Source organism: Larimichthys crocea, chromosome X, assembly GCF_000972845.2.
Source record: "Larimichthys crocea isolate SSNF chromosome X, L_crocea_2.0, whole genome shotgun sequence".
NCBI lineage: Eukaryota > Metazoa > Chordata > Actinopteri > Sciaenidae > Larimichthys > Larimichthys crocea.
In genome coordinates this window covers 983,548-1,009,372 of record NC_040020.1, presented here as the reverse complement: position 1 = coordinate 1,009,372, position 25,825 = coordinate 983,548, and the positions used below count along the sequence as shown (strand labels likewise).

The following is a 25,825-nucleotide window of genomic DNA, read 5'->3' as shown; positions in this document are numbered from 1 at the left end:
TCATGACCCAATATAAATGTGTGAACATTAGATTTTGTAAATCATCGTGCAGCTTAGAGATGAACAATAAATCCACAATATGTTAGCAGATATTTTCTTATTGCAGATCAGTATTGGTGTCTGTTGTAAGTTTGCCAATAAGTCATATAACTACTGATCAATATATCATTATTAATATATTATACCTGTCAGTATTCAACCTCAATCAGGCTTTAACGATGATTATTGCATCAACTTTGATTTGTTAATTTTATGAATTTGCAAAAACAGACATAAATAAACTGAATATTGACAACACAATGCAAGTTGAACACAACCCACCTCTAACACATGTAGTCCGTCTAATATGATATAACTTGTGATCCATACAAAGAAGAAGCTGGTACAAAAACAAAATACTTTATTCAATTTCTTCATTAAGGTTATCGTACATTTTTGCATTGAAACAAGCTTCATTTTGGTATGGTGAGTCGCGTGTGTCCGTTTTTTCTTCTTTCTTTTTTTTTTTTTTGACGAGGATCTTGATTGAATACGTCGTAATGCTTCCATACTTTGAAGAGACACTTGGTTTTTGTTTGACTTTTTAATAAAATGTACATTTTTGCCTGGAATAAATCGTTGAGATGAGACTTCGAGCAAAGGTTGCATTTTTTTTTAAAAAAAGGAAGACTGCTTTTTTTTTTTTAAATAAAAAATAAAAAGTTATGGAGACATTCCAAACTATACAAACAAGATCCGGCAGGCCAATGTTTGTTTCTGAGAAGAGGTCAGGCATGTGTTTGAGAAGCACTTTTTGGTTGAGCTTTGAGGCAATGTTTGAGATGGCCTTGCTGGTGATGAGCCCATATGTTTTGTTTATATGGTTATGTCTGTTTGTGTGTGTGTAAGTGTGTGTGTGTGTGTGTGTGGGAAGCAAACGGATGTGTATAAGAAGCAATGAACTGTATATGAGGAAATGTACTTGCAGTTGCTGTATGTGTGTGTTTGTGTGTGTGTGTGTTGTGTGTTTTTGTGCTCAGAAGGAGAAGTATTTGGTGAACCACTCCTGTTTTAGCCCCTCTGTCCCCCTTTGCTCGAGATACGGGCCCCTACAAAACAGAAAAAAAACACATGCAATGACTAAATTAATAACATGATTATTATTTCAGCAAGGTGCTCACTCATTTTTCAAAATAAAACGCCAGTGTTTTTCATCCAGAGGCCGTTCATACCTGATTGATTGGGCCTGTAGGTGTGCATGTGGCTCCTGGCAGGACGGCGACACGTAGCGGATGCCCGTCTGCGGCGAGGGGCAGACGGGGAGCGGGGCGGTGGGCGCCGGGGTGGGAGGGATGCAGGACGTCCGCGATCTCGTGGAACGAGGGACGGACGGGGAGGACTGTTGGCTGAGGGAGAGGGAGGTGTGCTTGTGTGGAAGAGACGAGGTGGAGTAATGGGGGGAGGTCTGAGGGTGGGAGGTGGACTGGTGTGGCAGGGTCGAAGAGGAGTGCTGATGGACGGAAGAGGACGAGGAAGACGATGAGGAGGATTGGGGTAGGAAGATGCTTCTGTCGTAAGTACCGGCACTGGGTATGCTGGTGACGCGAGGAGGAGACTCCACACGCTTCCTCTGTTGGAGAAAAAAGCATAAAAGTTTATGCTGGTGTGACAGAAATGTGTCCTCATGATTAAATCGATGTTTCTGTGTGTTTATCCAAAGATAAAGCTGCTGATATTTCTCTTCTCGTTAACAATTCTCATGAAAACACCAAAAACAAACCCTGCATCCATCCTACTAACAAGTATCATCAGTGTACCCAAAAGCCTGACTGAGATTATTCCTCCGCGCTCCACCAGAAACTATTAAAAACACATCAAACGCAGAGAGGTCGACAGGTGTCAGCAAATCCACTTTCATGTCCGCTTGATTAAAAATACGAGGAAGTGGTTCAGTCGCTTTAACGCTGGCGAGGAAAGCCATCACGGTGAAGTCTGGGTCGGTGAGGACCCTCCTTCTCCTCCTCCTCCTCCTGATCTCTGAAGTCTATGTGGACTATTTATGCAGAGGCAGAAGAAACCGAACAAATAACTAGTAAATAGAGCTCTTCCTTTCTCACAGCAGCCGAGTAAACTCGGGGGTTTCCGATGATACTTGTTGAGGTTCAGTTCCATTTGGTGCAGCAGAGACTTTCTTTCTGAGAACTGAACCTTAATCAGTATCATTAGAAACACCTGTGTTATATAATATTTCATGTCAAAGGAGTCTTTTTGTACGATGGGCATGAATCGGATCCATGTGTAACGAAGAGGACTTCATTCCCTGGAGCTTGAGATGGAGTTGGGGGAACATTGCATGGTGCAATGTTCCCCCAACTCCATCTCAAGCTCCAGGGAACGAAGTCCTCTTCGTTACACCATGTATACAATAATTATTATCTTATAATATAAGTGCTGTGCCTCTTTCTTCTTTATTTTAAATTACTCTCTTGGACCAGTTCTGTGATATTATGTTTTGTACGTATGAACATGTTCATGTTCATTCTGACTCTGTTCTACTGATGTGAATACTCCCTAGTGCACAAAATATGTATTAATCCGCAGCTGAAAATAGTCCCCAACAAATGCATCATTTCACGTCTAAGGTCTACGGTGCCCAGCTGTTCTAGGACATTACTTGGACTTATATTCAATATATATTTGTGACTTTTATTTAATAAGTTACATTAAATATAAATATCACCAGTCTATAATCCTTTATTGTTCTGTGTTTGTTCGATGTAGTGGGAGATCAAGCTGTTAGCTGCTGTTGCAGATGAAAACTAAAAGGTGACGAAGTGTATTCATTTCACTCTGATCATACTGTGTATATCTTAACGTAAAGTATTCCTATTTACACACATCAGGTTAATTTAGGTTTAATTTTCACTGATTGATCAATGACGTTTTGAGAAGATACATTTTATCACATTGTCACAATCATTTCATTTATGGGCAGCTGTGTGTATGCACTGTTATTTATAATAATAATAATAATAATACATTTTATTTCATAGGCGCCTTTCTGTCACCCAAGGACACCTTACAATAAATAATACATCTATGTCGTAGAGGTTACGCTGCACTTTACTCTTTTTGCAGCAGTGTTTTAGAGGCTAAACTGCGTTTTGTTGTGTCAGGACTTTGTGCATTGACAATAAAGTTCAATCTCTTTAATCTTCATTTGTAGCACACTGACATAATTCTGCCTCAGCTGCACAGAGTGGCGGTGAGCGGTGCACTGCAGAGTCTGGAATTTAAAGTGATGCTCTGCCTACAATACTTTATATCACGATGATCAAACAACCACCCACTCTCACCTTCTTTACATAGACTAGCAGCTGTGGTCAGTTTGAGTTTAAATCAGTGGCAATATTATCTTTGAGAATATTAAAACAAAAAACACGTTACACAACCATAAATTCTGCTTATTTGAAAGGATGCTGCGTGTTCAGTCAGTTCTTGAGTGTTTGCAACATGCTGATCACACAAAAGAAGTAGGTTACGCTGCAGAAATGTTGTTTTTTTTCTCTAAACTCGTCACATTTGAAATCCACTGTAACCACCACAGCCACTCCGAGCTGACCGCAGCATCCATTAGCTGTCAGAAAATAAATTACTAAGAGTTAAACAACCATTTTCTGCAGTCTGCACGAGCTGTTTGATATTTTAAAAAAGATTTTGGGTGGAGTGTGTCTCTCTCTCCCAAACACACAGTGTGCACACAGCACAGATGCTTCAGTACTACGCTTTGCTTTAGCAGCCCAGATGGTCTGTGATCACTTATCCGTAACTGACACCCCAAAAAAAAAATGAACGTAGGCAAGTTAATGCACACTGGATCCTGCGCTCGCTTTCAGCCTCAAATTATGATTTAAGACGCTTTTAGATTTTTGACACGAGAGTCTCTCTACATATCTACAAATTAAAAGCCAATAAACTTCAAGTTACTTGAACATCGATTATCCAAAGTCAAACATATGGCTCGAGATCACATCATTAAACTTGTGTGCATTTCGTCAAGAGCTACATTTTTATTCGCCCGTACGAGGCGGTGTCTTCGCTGGCATGTGTGTAATGTAATCTAAAGCAGCGTGATGGACACTCTCTGCAACAGACTGGTGATCTGTGGACTGAGAAGTTGGCTCCAGCCCAGTGAACACTTCTGGCTGGAAGGAGACTTTTTTTTTTTTTTTTTTTTTTTTTTTGATGAATACATTATGTGCCTGAGCAGACAAACTCACCCTCATGGTTGGCGTGACGCTCCCGGGGCGGGACTTGCTGTCACGATGCCTGAGGGTGCTGTTGTCCCCGGCAACAGGAGGGTGGAGCTGCAGCTGATGCCTCTCTTCCTGCAGGGAAGGAGGATGAGGAAGGACTTTTCATTGGCCTTATTCACAGTTGGTGTTGTTGCTGTTGTGTTGGCGTCGTGTCCGGAGGGTGTACTTGTTTGCTAAGCGTGCCACACAGATGGTAGACACAACATTCTGACAGAGGACACTTGAAAAAAAAATATTTTCTCCTTTTCATATATGAACTCTTTATATATTAGCCGTTATGTTGCACAACAACGTTTATTGGCTTCAAATTCCAGCTGTCAGGTCAGGACAGCTGACGAATGTTGGATTCATTCAGCAGCTTTACTGCTCTACTCGCTACTTCTGGAGGTTTTGACCATTTCACACTGTCCTGAACTGGCTCCAGCCACAAACTGCAGTTCCCTAAAACGTCCACTTGAGGCTGGCTCCAGAAGTGAGTCAGTCTCCATAAGTCCCCATGTTAGGCAGCAGAAATAAACATGTTTACAGCCTGGTACAAAACAGCTAATTTCCCCGTTCATGACAACTGTACTGAGGGTGAATTTATATACAACTCACCTGTTCAGGTTATATTAAGGCTTAAAGTTATGCAGGATTAAGAGTGTGGACGCTTTGACTGACAGGTGAATGCCATCACAGGACCTAAACTCCACGTCACGGATACTACGTCCAAGTTTTATACAGTCTATGGGTTCAACAACAAGGGAATCAAACTGGGGACATTGGAGTTACAACCACTATTCCATCAGGACACCCTTAGCTCCACGTGCATGAGAAGTCCTACAAGCTTTGAGATCATCTTCAGTAATTTATCAAGAAACTTTTGAACTGAATATTTACCATTAAGAATTTAACAGAGACAGATGGTATACTTCATGTACTGCTGCGACTGCTATGCAACGTAACTGGAGGAACACTAGTTGCTTTGGCACATTGCACAAACAAAGTTTCTGTCAGCTGCCTGTGCATCGTGTCACGTATAGTCCATGATTTAGAGGACGAAGGTGAAGGAGTTATTCTGTATTTCTTTTTGTCAACATACTTCTCACAAGTTCTGTTTCCACTTCTCTAAATATGATTTTGTCGCTAAAGCTGGCAGGGTAAGGTAAAGTTCAGGTTAATGTATAAATAGAAGAGGGTCAGCGACAGGTCAGAGAGGCTACATTTAAACTATCAGAGGAAATTAAGAAGACTTAAGATGCTATCTGTATCTATGGAGGGGGGGTTCGAGACAGCCCATTAGAGAGTGTATAAGAACCAACTGTTAGAGCTCCACAGGGAGCTTTTCTCTGTGTGTTGCACTGTTTAACACTCCTTCTTGTACAAGAATAAATTAACTTTGATACTCCGAATCCAGTCTTCCTTATTGAAGGGCCCATTTCTTCCCACTGAACTTGTAACTCTTTAAAAGTGGGTCACAAATATCTAATTTTTACTCCTTAAAAAATAAACATCACTTCCCCCAAAACAGCTGGGCACTACTTAGATAACTCGAACAGGAGGAAATAGTGCGTTTGCTGGGGACTATTTTTAGATTTTGTGCTTTAGTGAGGCGACCGTGTATGTGGGATCATCCCTCAATAAACTACATTAAGGTAAAAACCATGTTTTAATTAGGTGAATGGTGTCTCTGTCTGTTCTAACACACCACCAGCTATTTCACCGATTTTGGTGAAACTGGATCATATTTTTATGGAGAAAATGTTTTCTGTTTTCCCCTCTGTCTGCTCCGCCTCAGCTCTCTGTGATTTACAGAGTTTCCTGATGGACAGTGAAGTAAGCTGTAGCTGCTGTTAGCTCATGTAAGCTCAGTTTGTTAGCACTGTGAGCTCAGAGCACGGGAGCGAGTGTTAGTGTTTGTGCCACCACCGGGGGGAAAGGAGGTTTTCAGGCCGAATGCTGACGTGTAGCAGAGCCGGTGTCGTGCAAGAACCGGAGCTGGGCAAACAGGCAATGTAGCCGGGCATAATGGACATAATGACAGTGAAGAGACTGAAGGTGACGTTGACGGAAGAAGATGAGAGAAAGATGAGAGTGACCGTCAGACAAGAGTAAATCTGGGACTGACTTTTAGTCGTGGGTGAGAGCTTGGTGAAAGACAGACGCCGAGCTGGGCTTCGTGTTATCCGACTACAGACTTGATCATAAGTAATATAATCATAACAAACACAGCTGTCCATATTTACCACAGTGGTATTACGCTCTCTGCTTTAAGCTTCTGCAGTGATCAGAGGGTCGCAGCTCTCACCACTAATCGTTTGATGAGCTGGTCTCTCTCGCTCAGTCTCTCCTGAAGTCTCCCCAACTGCTGCTCGTCACATCGAGGCTCCCTCCTCCTGCAGCGTTCCTCCCGCTCGCGCAGCCTGCAGTTAAATCATATACACAAACACACACCTCTTTCTCTCATACCCGTCCTGTATGTCATCTTTATTTATTTTTTTAAACGACTGCACCTCCACGCGTCTGTCCTCTACTCACTCGTTCTCCAAGGCCACTATGCGAGCCTGCAGGTGCGTCTGGGCGCTGCTGTATTCGGTCACCAAGCTCTGCATCTCCCTCTTGTGCTCCCTCCTGATCTCCTCCACCTCCTCTCTCCTCTTCTCCTCCTCCCGCTCCTTCCTCTTCTCCTCGTCCACCTCCTCTTCTTTTATGTCCTCGTCCTTCCTCTCCTCCCAGTGTTTCTGCGACTCCTCCAGCTTCTCCATCTCCACCCTCAGCTTCTCCACCTCCTCCTTCAGACGTTGTGCTTCTTCCTCCAGCTGGGCGTCTCTCTTCTTCTCTAGGTCCGCGCTTTCCTCTTCTTTCTTCTCGGCTTCGGGATTCTCCTTCGCTGACCTGGGAAGAGGCGAGGAGAAGAACGGAGATGACGGAAGCGGCCTGTTTGATGCGATAAAACAATTATGACAGATTGGAAACAGTAATGGCTGATTGCATTTGGTTTACTGGACAAGACATTAAGAATCACTGCTGATGGAAATAGCACTGCTTATTATTGAGCTAGATATCAAGGCTGTGTAGTTTTCATCTAGACCAGTAAATAATAAAGCTTGTGTGTACATATGCAATACACTAACAAACCTTTTAGACACATTTTAACAGATAGAAAACATTTTCTCGAGTGTCAAATGATCCTAAATGTCTCCTGACATCATAAAAATTAAGTCAAATGTTGCCTTTTCCACACAGCTTTTTTAAAGCATACGTCGTCTCTTCCCTCCACCCGCCTTTTAAGGAACTGTTGTATATTTTGAGAAATTAGCTTTTCTTGCCAAGACTAACACGAAAAGATCGATTTTGTGTCTGCACATTGCCAGGAAGCAGTTAGTCTAACTTATGGGGGGGAAACAGCAAGCCTGGCTATATGCAAATTTCAAGAATGCACCTACCAGCAACTCTACAGCTCAACATATTATATTTACTGAGTTTGTGCACCAAGCCCGGCCGTAATATGTTAATTTGTGAGCTCCAGATGTGTTCGCAGGCTAGCTCTTTCCCTCTGTTAACCAGATGCTGGTTGTAGTTTTATTTTTATCATGAAAAACTGAGATTGCTATCAATCTTTTAGTCGCTGCTTCTAATTAAGGCGATAACTCTATAGTTCGTCATTAGTTTTCGTCTTGACTCCACGGTTATTAGAGCTGAGACAGTTTGTGGATTAATCTAAATGGACCAATCAATCAGCAGAAATACAAAAGCGTTCACTATTTCCAGCTTCTGAAATGTGAACGTTATGCTTTTCTATGTCTCATATGTGAAAACACCAAATACATTTAGCTTTGGGCTGTCGGCTGCATGAAACAATCGGTTTAAGCGCTGAGTACGTCGCTTTAGGCTTCAGGAAACTGTGATTTTCTGACATTAATCGAGAATAAATATCCTCAGATTGAGCGATAATGAAGCTAATCATCAGCGGCCGCCCTGAGGGAAATCATTCATGTTGAAATAAACACACACACGTGCCCGTTTCTTTCTTTACCTTTCCTTTATTTGCTTCTTCAGTGCTGCGTTTTCTCTCTGCAGCTCCAGCATGGCACAGCGACTCTCGTCCAGCTGTCGCTCAAACACCTGATACTGGTTCTGCTGCTTTAGATCCTTCACACACACACACACACATAGACACACACAAACACATAGACAAACACACAGTAGATACACATGAACAAGATCTGCGTTCATTCAAAGATCCAGAATTCAGTTTCTAAAATGTTAAATGCGTCTGTAGACGGTAACGTGCTAATCCCAGAGTGATTTGTGTGTGTGTGTGTGTGTGTGTGTGTGTGTGTGTGTGTCTGTGTGTGTGTGTGTGTGTGTGAGTGTGTGTGTGCATGTGTGTACGTGTGTGTTACCTGTTGCAAAGCCATCATCTGTGTGTGTGCTTGTAGCTGGGCTTGTAGGTCTTCAATCTGCTGCATGTGTCTCTGGGTCATCTGTCTGCTCCACTCTGTGTGCTGCTGGGTCAACTCTGCACGCTGCTTATCTGATATCACACACACACACACATTCATACATTGTGCACACACACACACACACACACACACACACACACACACACACCCACACAACCACATAACAGAAAAACAAAATCAATTTGGCCCACTGTTACAGGTACCCTTCTGCTGTTGCCATGGTGAAGTGTATCCATGGCAATAGCAACTTCACTGTTGAATTTATAATCTTAATGTGTATACCATTCTGTGTGTGTGTGTGTGTGTGTGTTGCTGTCTGCATGTGTTTACGTGCACATGCGTGCATGTGTGTGTGTGTTACCTAGCTCCAGGTGGTGCATTGTCTGTAGTCTGTTCCTCTCAGACAGCACGTCTTCTTTCGCCTGTCTCTCTAACGCCTGCAGAGCCATGGTGTGACTGTGCCTCTCCTCGGCTGAAGACTGTGTTTGGGGCTCCTCCAACACATTAACACACACGTCGTCCTTTTATTACCACCACCCCATATACTGTGCTTAACTCAGTGTGTGTATGCCACATGGATAAAAGCATGCACTGCGGCGCTTTCATCAAAGCTGCTTAATTATTCATCACAGAGACATGTGATTTTTTTTTTAAATACCTGCAGCAGCTCTCTCAGTTTCTTGTTTATCTCCTTGGTTTCTTGGACCTCTTTCCTCAGCCTGTCAATTTCGGGGTTGCCATGGCTATCGTCTCCCGGGCCCGCCTTTTTTTTCTCCGCCTGTATTTTGGCGAGAAAATCAGTGAGCAAAAAGGCTCAGCGTGCCGTCAAAGTAATCCTGAGATGATGAATTTTTGCAGCAAAGCGTTGAATTAAATGGAGATGTCCCTTTTGTTTAAGAATTTGCAGACTCAGACAGCTTTTCTTTGAAAATAAATAAATAAAAACACTCAGAACAGGCTTATGGAACTAATTAAAAGAGTGATTCCAGTGAATCCGGCGATTTGGCTCTCTCGTTGGAGAGGACAAAACATCCAGACTTTCAGTAAACACACACATCTATCAAACTCTTTCTGCCAAAGGCTGAGACAGCCAGGTGACGCCGTCTTAACGACCACACAACCGTGCTTATCGTGTCTAATAAACTGATCTTAATGCGCGCAGTTTAGGGAGAAATCACCTCGTAATCCAAATTAAATGTGACACACAAAATGTCATTTGGAAGGCAGATAGATGTTGCTGCTTTGAGACTAATTGCCAACTATTTTTTTTGGATAATCCTTTAATCGTTTCAGTCGTTTTTCCAGATTCTTAAACGCGATGATTTGCTACTTTTCTCCATCGAATATGAAAACAAGGTCAATTTATTTTTGTTTTTTTTGACTGTCAGAGACATCATCACTTATAATGCATATATATTTTATTATTTTCTGACATTATTCACAAAGATTTATTGAGAAACTCAACATGTTAGCTACAGTCTAATCAAAAAATTGTTTATCGAGAAAATATGCAGAACAATAAACCAAAGAGGATCCAACTTTTGTATCAGGTTTCTGAGCCCTAACATTAATGTTATATTACATATTCACAATTTCTTATTAGCATTCATAGCAACAGACCTCCACTTCTTCAAGGTTTGCACCTGACACCATCCATCACTTATGACTAAGGTCTGTTAACTGCAGGAGTTGTGCTGCTATAATGGACAAACTAAGTGTGGAGAGGAGGCAACTAGAGAATAAAGAAGCTGTGTGGGTTAAAAAAAATGATGATTTCCATCAAATATGACACAAACTGAATTTATTTGGGTGTTAAAGACATCATATTAAGGCTTGGCTGTGAACTGGACTTGAACTTGTGAAATGCATGCAGTATATTTCACTATTTTCTCACTGAAGATTGATTTAGAAATTCAAACAACTATAATAAGAAATTCAAGAAAAATATGAACAATAAACCAAAGAGTGTCCAACTCTTTCTCAGGTTTCTGAGCCTTGAAACTATATTCAGGTGCATATATTCATTATTTCTTATTAGCATGCAAAGCAATACACCTAACCATTTTTTCACGGTGTAATCCATCACTTATGACTACGGTCTGTTAACTGCAGGAGTTCTGTGCTATGTGTGTGTGGACAGGAGGCAACTCGAGAATAACGAACGTGCGTGGGTTAAAAAGTGATGATTTGATGCTTTTCTCCATCAAATATGACAGAAAACTGAATTTATTTGGGATTTTAGACATTATCTGGAGGCTTGGATGCTAAATTATAATATTTTCTCACATTATTCAAAAGTGTTGATTGTTCAGAAGGTCCCCAAAGACTGCAGCTATCACCTTTCCAGCCCACTTGCAACTCACATGTGCACTCAAACAATCATACATCACCCTCCCTTATAATGATTAAAACAATCATTCAGACATTCAAGACAAATATGAGCTGTCACCGCCGGTTCGGTCTGTAATCAGGTTACAACACGAAGCCTTTCACTTGAACATACTGAGAAGGAGGATCACAGATGGCTCCTGGTGGTTTGAGACTCACCTGCTTCTCGCTCAGTTCACTCTGCAGCTCAGATATCTGGGTCTGCAGCTCCTGCTCTCTGTTCTGCCATCTCTGCTCGCTCTCAGCGACGGCGGCGTTCATCTCTATCCTGAACTCTGCTCTGAGACGATCCTCGCACTCTGCCCTGGAGGCGTGCAGCAGAACAAGAAGAAGCGAGTTAACCTACATGCGATGAAAAGAAACGATTCATATCCTCTCTCTCTGCTCTCTTCTGTGTAATCGTTTCATAGTGTCTGTTTGGCTTGTGCTTCTATTGTTTTAGGTTTTAGGTTTGGCAGACGTGGAAGTAATCTGATTATTCCTCACATCTCTTAATAACTTTATTTGCATGGTTGCATTCCTGGTTTGGAAGTGTGTCTGCAAAGCAACGTCATGCTGAGGGGTAATATCGTTAGAAGAACACATTATTGTTTGTCTATTCAACAATAGCAATGTCATGTCATGTGAAATGGTATTTTTGAGTAATTAAACACACTTTAATTTCAAGTAACCAGCTGTTTTCTGCGTGCGTACGCAGTAATCGTAAAGAAGCTGCGATGTGCAGAGTCACTTTATGAAACAGGACAGACTAATTGTTTTTTTTTTCTGAAAACTACTTCAGCTTGTTTATCTGGATTGCAACATTGATTCATTTCAACTGTTTAATGTATTTTTTGTATCACCGTGTATCGTTTTTTTGCTGCAGTTAATTTCTAGGCATGTTTTTGTCCTGATCAACACGTCAATAAATCTCATTAAAAAGCTTAAATTGAAGTGAGGAGACTCAACTTTCATCTTCCCCAGTGATCTCTTAACAGGAGGGCAAGGGGATGAGTCAAGACTCTGTGATGTAAGCCTAAGCAGTTCTGGCAGGTCTGTGTTTATTCTGCTACCTGATCCGGTCCTCAGTGTGCCGCTGGCCCTGATCTAGAAGACTCCTCTCCGTGTTCAGTCGGCTCTGTTCCAGGACTTTCTCCTCCAGCCGGTGTTTGTCTGCTCTCAGCGAGGCGATGTCTCTCTGCTGTCTGTCCCGCTGCCTCTCCGCCTCCTCCTGCGTCCGAGCCAGTCGAGCCCGAGTCTGATGGAGCTCCTCCTCCAGACGGGAGCACTGTGGTCCACATGAGGATGCAGCTTCAGGTCCCGCCTTCTCTTTCTTGTCTTGCTGTTGGATCACTGATTCCAGCCTGCAGATCTGAGATATCACATGTGTTAAAAACTGATATTAGGAATCATTCAATCTGGTGTAATTTGACCTCTGACCTCATTCGTAGCGTCTCTCAGTCTCGTCCTCAGCTCCTCTCGTTCCTTCTCCAGCCCGCCGCGGAGCTCCTCGTGGGTTCTCCTCTCTTCATCCAAATGCGCACACACCTCCAAAAGAAAAGAAAAAAAAAAACGTTATTACATTCACGACTTATCTCCTTTTTAGCACTTTAACCCAACCACACTAACATCTTATTACCGAGCCTAATTAATAATTAGTCACGATGAAGCGCACGTTGTAAGGAGGCTCAGAGGGCAGGCAATTATGTGATGAAATCTCTTTATGTTTCTACATTTGTGAAAATATTCATCTGACATGCTCGTGGAGAGCAGTGGGTCACAAGACCACCTTAAAGGGACAGAGTACGACAGATCAGAGAAGAAACAGCTATGTGACATGTGGATTTCTTTTTAATTATTGTAAGATTGAACATCTTCAGGCCTCTAAAACATTCAAATAAAACAGTGAAAAACACTTTTTGATCCATGCTGACGAGGCGTCACACGCGAGGTTCAGGTTTGTGCACTCATACTTACTAACACTATAATATATCCACACTATATTAAGGTCCACATATCCACCACTGCTTATTAGCACGCATAGCGACAGACCTCATAACTTATGAATGAGGTCTGTTAATTGCAGTAGTTGTGTGTTATGATGGATTTAAGTGTGAAGAGGAGCCTGTGTGGGTTAACAAGTGTCAAACTTTTTAAACGACTGTGAATTAGTGACCTCGCTTTACAGTGAGGAACATATTCTGAGTCAGAAAGACTTCATTTAGAGTTATTTGGACGCTATTAACACTTGTGTTTTGTTAAATAAGTGCAGGTCTTTCTACTCTTTACACTACACATCTCATTCACACATTCACGCAAGGTGCCAACTGCTCATCGTTTTTTTGGTAACTAACCATTCACACACATTCACACACCGATGGCGCAGCATTGGGAGGAATTTCAGTATCTTCAGCTCACTGGAGGAACCGGGGATCGAACCATCGATCATCTGATTAGTGGACGACTCGTTCTACCTCCTGAGCCACAGCCTGTGTCATTAACAACTATACTAATGAGTATTCTTGTGGTGCTACCACCTTCTAAGGCCCATACTGAGCAAAGCATGTTAAGATCAATAAGCAATAATTAGGAGGTTATTGACAAACATGGAGTCAGTATGCTACTCATATGCATCCTAATAAGCAGCTATAATGATGAATATGTGTGCACACTGATATAAAAACGTTACAGCCACATCTCAGCTGATTTCTGTGTTTCCGAGAGCACCACACACAGTCAGGAGAGTCTTAATGTTGCAGCTGTGTGTGACGGGATGAAAGAGAAAATCATTTCTTAAGGCGTTTTTTTTTTTATATATTCTTTGTATCCGTAATAATTAAAATCCAAAGTCTGGCTGAGACTGAAGCTGAAATACTTAAGCCTGTATGAGCTGGCTGCCTCTGAGCCGAGCGGCGGGCTATTTTTAAATTTCAGGTATAAGTGCACGTTATGGAAAAGCTGTGTCCTCGTTCTCCTCTCTCTCTCTCTGACAAAACAAATGAAAAAAAAAGGGGAAGAAGAGAAATGTCCCAAAATAGTCTGAAAAAAAAATCTCCTCACCTCTTGATTCGTCTTCTTCTCCGAGCTCAGAGCTTCCTGGACGCTGTGAAGTTCGGCCGCATGCCTCCTCATCACCTCCTCTATCGCCTTCCTCACCTGCTCCTTCAACCTTTTCCTGTCCTCCTCGGCCTTCTCCACCAGCCTCTTCTTCTCCTCCTCCAGCTTCTGCTGCACGACGGCTCTCTCCGCCTCGACCTGCTCGATGCTCTTGTCCAGCTGCGAGCGGACGCGGACCCTCTCCACCTCCAGCTCCTTCCTCTGACGGTCGACCTCCTCCTCCTTTTCTCTCCTCAGACGTTCTTTGATCTCCTCCACCTCTTTGTGCAGCGCCTCCTTCTCCTCCTCCCTCTCCCTCTGCAGTCTGCCTCTCTCCTTCTCGAAATGATCCTTTTCTTGCTCTCGCTCCCTCTGGAGGTTTTCTCGCTCTTTTTCTATCTCCTTCTGCAGTTTGTCCCTCTCGTCGTCTGCGTGTTTTTGGATGCGGCGCAGCTCCTCCGTCTGGGCTCTCACCATCTCTGAACGCAGACTGGACAGGGCCTCGGCATGCTATCAACGCACACACACACACGTGCATACGTCATACACATTTCATAGGCACACATAGTTACGTACGTGGTGCGTTCAGGCGTGCGTTTACCTGGCGTATCTGCCGGGCGTGGTCACTGTTCCGGCCGCTGCTCTGCAGCTCCAGCTCTCTGTTCCTGCTCTGCAGTCGGCTCACCTGGCTCCTCATTTCTTCCACTTCAGCGCAAACACACACATCACAGCCTCCGCGATTCAGCAGCTCCTCTGATACACACACACACACCAAATAAAACATCAAATAAACACCCAAGCATGCACACACACAAACATGCACGAGCACATATTGATTGATTATGCATAACAGAAGCAGAATCGACTTTACAGCAGGGCCGATACTGAACTGAGGAAGAGCCTAAAACAAAAATCATTATTGTGCAATAAATAAAATTTAAGGTGTTTTTTTTTTTTTTTTCTGACTGGGTGTGATGACACTTTGATGAAACTGTTTGCCTTTGTGGAGGATGAATAATGTGCGTTTGTTGCACTTTCTGTATATATTATAATGGCGCGAGGCAAGAAAAACTTAATTAAGGCTGAGTCAGAGTGAATCATGAAAACGCGCCGAGCTCAGCTGATTCCACAGTGACAGCAGACAGGTGAGAGTGAGAGGAGGCGAGGCCGTACCTGCCCTGCTCTGCAGCTCGTCCTCCTGCAGCAGCAGCCTCTCCTTGGCCACCGCCAGCTCCTCCTCCGCTCTTTTCACCACGCCCTCCGCCTCGGACACACGCTTCCGATCCAGCTCCAGCTCCTCCTCCAGGTCCTGGAAGTTTTTTTTTTTTATTTTTATGCGAGGGCAGATGCAGAGGAGTGAGACCACGGGAGAGAGGGGGGAATAGAAGAAAGAAAAAAAAAAAGATGAAGGAAAGAGAGCCGACAGCAAATTTTGACACAGATAAGGAGGATGGAGAGACGGGGAGGGCGATAAAAAAAAGAACAGTGGATGAAATGTGGTGAGTCAGGGAGCTATCTCGCCCAGCTGTGAGCCTTTAATGGTCTGCTGTGAGGGCTTATGTCAGCTCTGTGCCAGCTCTCGTAGGGTTTCTTAATGCTCATCCACGAGGTGGTAATGGTGGTGGTGCAGCGAATCTATCCTGCTCAAACTACTCATTAGCAGATAGTTGGCAGTGGGAATAGCACTCAGGGAGGGCAGCCTGTGGTTAGACAAGCGAGCTTCCACCTCGCTCCCTCCTTTCCCATCAACACCATCATTAGCCGGGTGCATCAGAGACAGGAAGAGGCAACATTTCAATTTCCTTTCACTGGATTGTAGTCGTAGTATAAATGAAATGATTGTGTGTGTGTGTGTGTGTGTGTGTGTGTACCTGTATTCGCTCTTGCAGCTTCACTGTGTTCCTCTTGCTCTCCGCCTGCCTCTCCAGGTGACTTTCCACCTCCGCCTCAGCCCTCTTCACTCTCTCTCGCAGGGCGCTGTGCATCCCTTTCTTCTCCTCCTCCTCCCTCTCCTCCCACCTCTGCCTCTCCTCCCTCCACTCGGCCTCCATCTTCTTCCTCATCTCCTCCCTCTCCTCGTTCAGATCGTTCGTCCTCCGCTCCCACCGCTCCCTCTCCTCCTTCACCGCCCGCCTCTTCTCCTCCTCGGCTCGATCGCTCTCCTCCTTCAGCGCCTTCACCTCCTCCAGGAGCGCTTTCACTCTTTCCAGGTCCTCCCGCTCCTCTGTTTCTCTCTCCTCCTCCTCTTTCTTCTTCTCCTCGTCCTCCCTCTGCCTCCGCTCCTCTTTGCTCTGCGTCTCCTCGTCAGCCGCTTTCTGTAGCTCCTCACATTTGGCGTCCAGCTCCTGGATCTGCTCCGCGGCCTTCTCCAGTTCTTTGCTCAGTCGCAGATTCTCCTCCTGGGCATCGCCGATGTGGGCCTTGGCCTCCTGGAGCTCTTCCTCTGCAGCCTGCAGCCTCTCCTTAAACTCTTTTCTCAGCTCCAGCTCAGTTTCACGCTCCCTCTCCTCCGCCTGAATGCGAAAGCACTCAAAGTCTGCCTGCACCTGGAGGCACGGAGGATAACGTGTTACACGATTTCATATAAAGTCTCTGACCACTGAGCATGCATGCTAAGTAAGAACTGCACAAATTACTCAACATCCTACAGCTCGTGTATTTTCCTGGTGACATGCTGCAAATATTCTGTTCGTCTAATCTCAAAGGTCGTGTTGACGTCTAGGAACTGTGTATACAAAGCATCTGAAAAAGGGAAGTCTCGGTCCATAACGGCCAATTAGCAGCAGTGTTTGTGACATTCAAACAATACTCAGTATGTGGCAAGACATCATTAGCAGCCTGCGCTGTTTTTTTCCCTCCCAAATTCTAGACCACACTTAAATCAGCGTGGCACAGAACTGACAGAAGATTAACAAGTGAGTTAGGAGACAGAGGAGGGCCGCTTCATGATGTAGGTCTGGAAATCTCTTAATAACTTTGTAGGGAATTTCCTAGAAGGAACTATGTCTTTAGGTAATTATAGGGAAAATATGAATTTCCTGCCGAGAGGAGCTTCATTTAATCCAGGAAACATCGTCGGATATAAGTTCTTTGGGGGCATTTAGAGTTTTTTTTCTATACAGGACAGCCAAAGATAGACTGGAAAGCAGGAAGCGAGAGAAGGGATGACACGTAGCAAGTGACCATAGGGATGGGAATCGAGAACCGGTTCCGTGTGTTTCAATCCCATGGAATCGTCTCGTCTCGTCTTCTCCCGCTTAGGCCCAGACTTCCCTCTCCCCGGCCACTTTGTCCAGCTCTCCCAGGGGGACCCCAAGGCGTTCCCAGGCCAGCCGAGAGACATAGTCCCTCCAGCGTGTCCTGGGTCTTCCCCGGGGCCGCCTCCCGGAATCCCATGGAATCGTTCTGCAGTTTATCTAACGATTCTCTCATCGATTCCAGAAAGCACGAATTACGTCACGTAACTTCCACAAGAAGTAACGCACACTCGATTCCAGCAAGCACGACTAATTACGCCACATAACTTACGCAAGTTTGGCACATGCAGTGCAATCAGTAGTAAACAATGGCACCCACTCGGTTCAAATGCTCCAAAGTTTGGCTGCATTTTACCAAAAACAGACGGCAACAGGGCGACTTGCAATCATTGCACAGTGGAGATAACAGCGTCGGGAGGGAACACGACGAACATGCAGAAACATTTGCGCACACAACATGCAATATTTTGAAATGAATGTTGTGTTTTTGACACGCTTCGGACTGGAGATGAATCTCAACCTGGCAGCAGCGGCAGCAGCCAGGCTATGAGCACCTCTGCAGTTACTACGGAAGGTAACTCTGGTTCCTGTGTATTTGCCACAGTTACACATTGTTACTATTATCCAGGCTGTGGGACTCTTTTGACCTCGCTGTTGGTTTTGTAAGGTCGTGATACTTCTAACGAAACAAAGTTGATGCTGATCAAACTGTTTGTTCTCCTTTTTTTCCCAAATGAGAATCGATAAAGAATCGAATCGTTAAGCAGAATCGATAATGGAATCGGAATTGCAAAAATCTTATCAATTCCCATCCCTACTGCAGAAAGGCCTTTGCCTTTGCCTTTGCATGAACCGTGCATGTCAAGCGGCAACCTCTGTGGCTGGGAATTGAAGCCAATGAAGTGCCAACAAACTAATTTCTTGAGTGGCCTACAGAACATTTCAACTTCCAGAAAGGGCAGAACAGCCAACAACGCATATTTTAAGCTTTAGAGCGGCTCTTAGGAAACCTGTGGGTGTCGTCAGTCATGCTTTGTCCAGTCTGTCATCGATGCACGCTTTAGAAGGTGAGCTACCAAGACACCCCACAACACAATGTTTAACTAGCAATTCATTATAATTAGTTGATTGGATGTGTACCAATCCAACATTGTCTCTGTTGCATCTTTAGTTAGTAACAAATGACATGATTGTTTTTTCTGGGATTTTTTGAGGAAAGTTCTTGGAAATGATTACAAACTTACAAATATATTATTGCCTTTATCTGGACATTTATCTGTACATTGTGCATTATTGGACTACGAGCTGCAGAATAAAGACAAAATAATAGTTACATTACATTATAATGTTTAATATTAATCCAGACAGAACAGCGGTTAAACTGTTGCCTGGAACTGTGTTTGAGGTTTGTTCAAATGTGATTTTAACAGATCTGCAGCACTTTCTGAGGACACAGCGAAAGTCCAAACTATGTTTAACTCCACAGTCTAGTTTTATGCTCATTGCACCCTCATGATATTTGCATCAGAGGCACTCTGCTCCAATTCAGATGATGTATTCCTCCTACTAACAATGTATTCATCTTGTTGTAGCCCATTTTACAGACTGCACTGCACTCGAAAAACACTTGTGAGTTCTACAGTGGCTTGTTTAGATGTATGTGTTGGCAGGTTTACACTGCTGTGACAACATAAGCCAGAAATACAGATCCTGAAGCAGGAAAACATACGGCCAAAGACGAGACAGATGTGGAGACACATTTCAAAATAAAAGTTTAAAGTCGGTATAAATGTTTTAATTGTTAAGATGCATTTTTGTCATGGGGTATTTATGATTCATGTTGATGTTTTCTTGCGTTGCAGAACGTTTAAATTAGACATGAAGCCGCTTAAAGGAACAGACTTCCTGACGGAGGTTGACTGTTGTAGGTCACATGGGGGGGGGCGGGTTTGATTTGCTGCTCCCGCTGGGAGTTTACACATTAAATCAAAGCGATACAAAGCGTCCTTGGACGAGGTCAGTTTATCTCATGATCAGGAGGGTAAGAGTGCACACACACACACATGCATACACACACACCTGGGCTCCAACCCTATGCTGCTCATCCAGAGACTCCTGCAGCTCGAGGAGACGCGTCCTGATCGCCGAGCCCTCCCCTTCGTGACACGTCTCCATCAGGATGCGGTGCAGCTCCTCGTGGTGGGCGTGGCTCAAGGCCTGCAGGGCCCCCTCCTGCTCCTCATTCTTCATGTTCAGAGAATAAATCACCTGGAGGGCGTCAAAGACAGACAAGGAAACGTTTAAAGACTGTTCACGTTCAGGTAAAAAACAGAGACAGGGACTAATCACCACCAAGCCACTCCAAGACACTGATGTGCCGCCTTCTGTGCCGCCTGTGTGCTCCAGAGGTTTCATGTTTATTAATTACTCTTGTCTTAATAACTCACATCTCAGGTGGACATAATTAGTGTATTTTTGAGGCCATTCAGAGCTTTCCTCGTGATTATTTAGCTTTTTTTTTTTTTTCACAGTCGTTGAAAAGTTGTGTTTAAGGGTTTTCTGTCCCTGAGGTCAAGTGATTGAAGAAAAAGTGCTTTCGTGCGACTTTTGGAATGAAGTGCCACATAATTTAAAGCAGAAATAGCCAGTCATTGTTGAGTTTAAGCTGACATTGAAAGATTTCATTGCAGACTGAGTAATAGATTTTTTCCCCTTTGATGAAGAAAAGATTAAAATTGGCCTACAGACCTTTTTATTTGATCTGTAAGCACATATTTGGATCTTATTCACTGTTTTACTCCTTTTTTTTAACGTGACTGACTGACTTTAAATCTAAATATTGTGATGATATTTTAAACTCTAAAGTCTGTGTCAATGTTGTCCTTCACTTCCTTTGACCTGGTTACAGTTTACGTCCTCGTGGATTCAGACGATTCACTCTGTTATCTCCGTATTCATTTAACGAGGGCACATCACAAACAAGGAAGGCAAGGAAACTGACACCATTACTGTTCCACAAACACAGACATCACGGAGCCAAGTTTGAAGCTGGCAGCTTTATGATAACAAATATTAAACTGACACCGACTGACATGGAAACACAATAATCCCCAAATACAAATAATAGAGGTTAAACACCAGCACGGACAAACTGTGTGTGTGTTTACTGTGAGTTAATATAGTCCAGGCGCTGCAGCTTCATGCAGTGATTCTCCCGCCTGTCAAGCATATGTGGACCCCTCCACCCACAACCACTATCACTACCGCCCCCTCTTCCCAATATAGACTGTGACTAACACCTGAAATATGGCCTGTTTTCGTCCCACTATTCACTTTACCCTCTACGCCATGTCATCATCTGCTCCTACTGACCCTGATGTCTCACTTACCCACTCGCAGAGATGTGCGTACATGTGCATGGGTGTATGCAGGGGGACACACAGGCTCATATTTTACCCGGACGCCTCTCTGTCTGCAGCACACAGCTGGCACAGCACTGCCGGACATTCCCTCTATGTGTGTGTGTGTGTCACCACCTCTCACACACTCTTATATCTCAACACTATGCATTCATATTTGATGCATTTCTTATAATCTAGACACAGATATTGACGACGGACGTGGCATCTTCCTAAATCCCGATCACAAACCCACCTCTCTCCTCCCTGTCAATCAAAACACTCAGTACAGTATGCAACGCTCGCTATGCAATCACGTCATAGTGCATGAACCCTGGCTGACGAACTATAACTCATGACTCAGAGGAATGAAGGGGACTCTGAATCGAGGGCAGGCTCAGAGGGGGGTGTGTGTGTCAGTGCTGTTCTTGGCTGTCCTCAATGGCCAGTTTGAAAGTGAGAGCAAGGAGCGAAGGAAGAAGATACAGCAGAGAGAGAGAGATTTAACAAGCGTTCTCCTGAAACTTGGTCAGAGATAAACCTGTGGTTCCCACAGCTGGAGGTCAGGATACACCACATAGCCACAATTATGTGGAAACTGAAATACTGGCATTGATATTGCTGCCTCCACATCACTTTGTAACTTCAGCTGCAGAGATTTGCTCACATTCAGCCACAGGAGGTTGCATACTGAAGGCCTGGCTTGTGGTCTTTGGACGGCCCTGTGCAGGCAAGTTCTTCAACACCAAACTCTGAAAACTTTCACTTACGGACCGGGTTTTGTGCATCTTTTCCAAAACTGCTGCCACAAGTTGGAAACACAGTGCTGTCTGATATATAATTGCATGCTGTTGCACTAATTTAGAAACAGTACATAAACAGCGTGCAGACATATTTTTTGGACATATGGTGTAAACCTGAGGGGTCAGCGATGACCTACAAGACATGAATAAATATAATCTGTTGCATAAAAATTCAGATTTTTCTCTAAAAGTGTCAGCTGGTTTGACTCGTTCAGACCTCTGGAAAAACATTCACATAACAGAATGTGAGAAGATAAAATTATCACTTCAAAGTCCTGATTAGTAGTCCAGCTCACTGCTTCTTTTTAAGGAGTCACGAAGCAGGAAAGGTTGGAAACCTCTGATCTAGGGATGTCATTAATTCTGCATTTTCACTTCATGACTAACGAAAGGTTTTGTAGCTTTATCTAAAAGCAATCACATCCTTACCCCGCTCGAAGGGAAACATTTGAACGAATAAATAACACACGATGAAAAAAGGTTTGTGTTCCTCAGCTTTGTTTGGTTTGGTGTCCTGTGCAAGGAGTAGACTAGATACTTTATTGATCACTCGGTGGGGAAAAGTTTTACACACATAGGCCCGAAATACAACCACACACAAAGACATGCACATGCGGAGAGATGGTGGAGTGGATGGGCAGCCACGTAGCGACACCCTGGGTGTAGTTAGGGGTTCGGTACCTTGCTCAAGGCAGGGCACCTCAGCGGAGGAGGTGAATATTTTGGTCTTGAACCAGCTGGTTCCTGAGCCAAATCCTTACAGACTGAGCTACTGCCAGTTCAGAAAGTGACTAACAGCAGCATAAATTATGATATTTAACGATCATGAGTCCATGTTTGGGCGGTACGGTCGTGCAGTGGTTAGTAAGATACACCACAGCCTGTCTTTCTTTGTGGAGTTTGCATGTTCTCCTCTATGTGGGTTTTCTCCGGGTACTCCGGCTTCCTCCCACAGTCCAAATTAATAACTGCTGATAAGTGGTAATAAATCTGTGACTCTCTGTCAAAGGTGAACCCTGCTTCTTGCCCAATGTCAGCTGGGATTGGCTCCAGCTCCCAGTGACCCTGATGAGGATAAGCAGTTATGGAAAACAGGTGGATGAGTGGATTCTGTGTTTGTGCACCACTCCTGTCTGTTAAAAAAAGCTAACATTAACATTTTCTAGAGTGCACTTTCAGACTTTTATTTTTAGGATTCAGTATCATGTGGTGTCACACTTTGGGTTTAAATCCTTAAGACGCTTGGCATGGCAGCTCGGTCAGAGAGTGGCGAGAGCCTCTTGCTACTGTAAATCCTGTCTCGAGATCCCCATATTGATCCTGCCAGTCGATAATGTTATTCATGTAGCCTCACAAGCCAGTGCCCGTGCTTATTGACAATAACTTCATAGTCAGCAAAGCATGAAATTAATATTCTGTCTACAGTGTAGGGATGAGCTGAGACGAGGCTGTTGAAACATCGGCGAGATGTCGAGTGAATGGTTGGTGCACAGAGGAGAGGTTGGACACACACACACACACACAGACACACACATATCAAAGAGAGTACCGGGTGTGCTGGATTACAAAGCTGGGAACATTGTGACAGCGTAAGCTAGATAAGTACAGGAAATCACATAGACAGAATTAGAGCTGGCAATCAGAAGTGTGGGTGTATATGTGCACACACACACACACACACACACACACACACACACACACACACACACTTTAATATGCTACTGTTGATCTCTGTGAGTCACATGAAGAGACCACTCTCCTCGTGTGTTATTCATGTTGCTGTGTGCACGCCTGTTCACACACACACGCACACACAAGCTCATGTGAACATTCACAACAGCTGGCCCGGTCAGCTCTCGCTTTTCCTTTCCTCCCATTGGCTCGCTCCGCCGTGTAAACACACTCCAACGGACGTGCTACCGGTTTATATTAAGCAGCACCCATTCAACCAGGACAGACCACTCTCGCTGGCAAGAGAGAAAGAGAGGGGAAGGTGGGGAAGGTGGGGAGGGAGGGATGGATGGAGGGTGATGTGTGGTGTAAGTCAAGCATAAGTATGGATGGGTGAGTGGAGGCCGATATGAGAAGGTGTGTATGACTGTGTGTGTGTGTGTGTCAGCCTCCATGCACACATAAAGCAGGGGTTATTAAATATATAAGGTTACCACAGCTGACCCACTTCTCCTCTCCACACCCCGGCTCCAAAACACTCCAATAAACCATGTGTCACATGCCCTGGATCCAAAAAAACTCAGAGAGAAAATGCTTACGCCAAATATTGAATTTGATGATTCTTATATTTCATGAAGCGCTCCCCCCTTGGTTTCAGATTTATTCACCGTTGGTCATCAAAGAGGTAAAAGCAGACCGACAGGGCTTGCATAAAGTTTCAGGAGAGAGAAAGAAACAAGTCCGAGGCTTCTTTCTTCATTAGGATGGAAGAGGGGAGGTGGAAGCATAGACGAGGTAGACGGATATCTCTAACAAGCACAGACACAAGTGCTGAGCCTTCATCTGTGTCATCTTTGTTTGTTTGCGTGCCTGAGCTCCCACCTGAACAACACACACACACACACACACACACACACACACTAATGCATGTATTGCATTGCACACGTGTGTTCCTCGACACACGTGCAGGGGTTGAATCCATAAAGTAAGATAGGTGCTGCACAGTCATCAGTAATTGTCATAGCTCAACAAGCCATGGGTCATGCCCTGCCTCTGTAAGCATTATTGTGCACCAGAAAGAGAGGGGGGGAAGAGAGAGGAGAGAGAGGGGGAGAATCCCCCCTTTATAGCAACACTTACTGTATGAAAAGCAAGAGCAGATACTGCTGCTGCAGCTGTCAGGCATCCCTGCATGCACCCTGATAAGTGTGAGGAAGATACAGAGCATGATATAATCATGACAGAAAAGGTATGGATGGCTCATGATTTATATCTACTATTCACACCTCTTGTTTAGACAAAGAAATATCATTTTTAGGGCTCTGCAATCTTCACCATTAGACATTTATCCTACAGTAAATCGATGCACGGGCTGAGATAATCCATAAATTAACTTGATAATTACATCACGCTTAATTGCTGCCCCGATAGGCTTGCCTCTGAAATAGCTGGAGATCTGCAGCCTACAGTGATCTGCTGATGTCTGATTACTGTGTCAGTCACGAAGACGGATGAAGAACCCGATCCAAGTTTCACAACCGTTCTCCCACATCGCTCGTGTGTAAATGTTTTTTTTTTTTTTAGTTTATCGCTGCAATATTTGATTTTTACGCGCGACTTCTCTCGTGTTTTCTACATGTTTAACCTCCCCATGCATCCATTTAAATAAATAAATAAATCTATATTTATGCTGATGGTGCTATAATGTGACATTTATCACAACATAGTCGCATAATTCTCAATAAGTCATCCTGGCACATCCAGTGACAGCGCGTCCGGCGGCGCGCCCCTCTCTATCTCCACCTCTCTCTCTCTCGGTGTCACCGGCGGGTCTTACCTTGGTGAGCTGAGCGATCTTCTTGCACATCTTGCTGTGCATCTGGTAGTCGTACAGCTCCTGCTCGATGTTCGCGAACTCTGCCGCAGTCCCGTTAACGGCGGAGCCCGGCCCGGGGGGCTGTGCAGCCTTACCGGCGCCTGAAGCCATAATGAACCGCTCTCTGTCACACACACACACACGCTCACTCACACACACAACACAACCCCCAAGGGAACTTTCCAGACCGGGGAATTGTCAAAAAAAGAAAGAAGATCCAGCCGCCTCTCTCGGATTAAAATTCCCCCACCGATAATCGTGTCAACTTTCTACTCGCGCATCTCATGCCTCTGTCGGTGGACCTCCTCCCGTGAACGGCAGCTCGCTGGGAAACATTTGGTAGTAGATCGGCGGGGCTCTCCTCGTGCGTTCCTCTCCCGCTATCCGCCCGGTGATCGCGGAGGTCACACGCTGGAAGTCCATCGGGGACGCGCTCGCGCCAACCGACCCTTCCCCGGCTGTCAACAGATATTTCTTATTCTAAGAGGGCGCGCTCGAGGATGAAGGCATATAGTCCAACCACCTGTCTCGCGGCAGGGGCGGAGAGGGGCGTGCGTATCCTATGGAACATTACCGGAGACAGCTCGAGAAGCGCACTGCTGCAGTGCTGCCCCGCC

At 44.4% G+C, this 25,825-nt stretch overlaps 1 protein-coding gene across 5 annotated transcripts; it reads right to left on the bottom strand.

The window, feature by feature from the left end:
• Positions 1-385: 385 nt before the first annotated feature.
• fam184b (family with sequence similarity 184 member B) lies at positions 386-25,822 on the bottom strand. 5 transcript variants are annotated; one of them, XM_027283004.1, is made up of 18 exons: positions 25,170-25,822; positions 19,540-19,728; positions 16,075-16,749; positions 15,377-15,512; positions 14,805-14,956; positions 14,168-14,713; positions 12,548-12,655; positions 12,181-12,479; positions 11,288-11,432; positions 9,399-9,518; positions 9,102-9,237; positions 8,681-8,811; positions 8,311-8,426; positions 6,813-7,211; positions 6,583-6,709; positions 4,260-4,367; positions 1,212-1,609; positions 386-1,088 (listed from the first exon to the last, which is right to left on the bottom strand). In XM_027283004.1, exons 1-18 carry the CDS (start codon positions 25,317-25,319, stop codon positions 1,016-1,018), a joined length of 4,008 nt encoding a protein of 1,335 aa, XP_027138805.1. In that variant the 5' UTR covers positions 25,320-25,822; the 3' UTR covers positions 386-1,015. The 5 variants fall into 5 exon arrangements, with proteins under 5 accessions (XP_027138805.1, XP_027138807.1, XP_027138808.1 ...); XM_027283006.1 differs by having other exon boundaries at positions 6,583-6,697; XM_027283007.1 differs by having other exon boundaries at positions 6,813-7,169.
• Between the last annotated feature and the right edge of the window lie 3 nt (positions 25,823-25,825).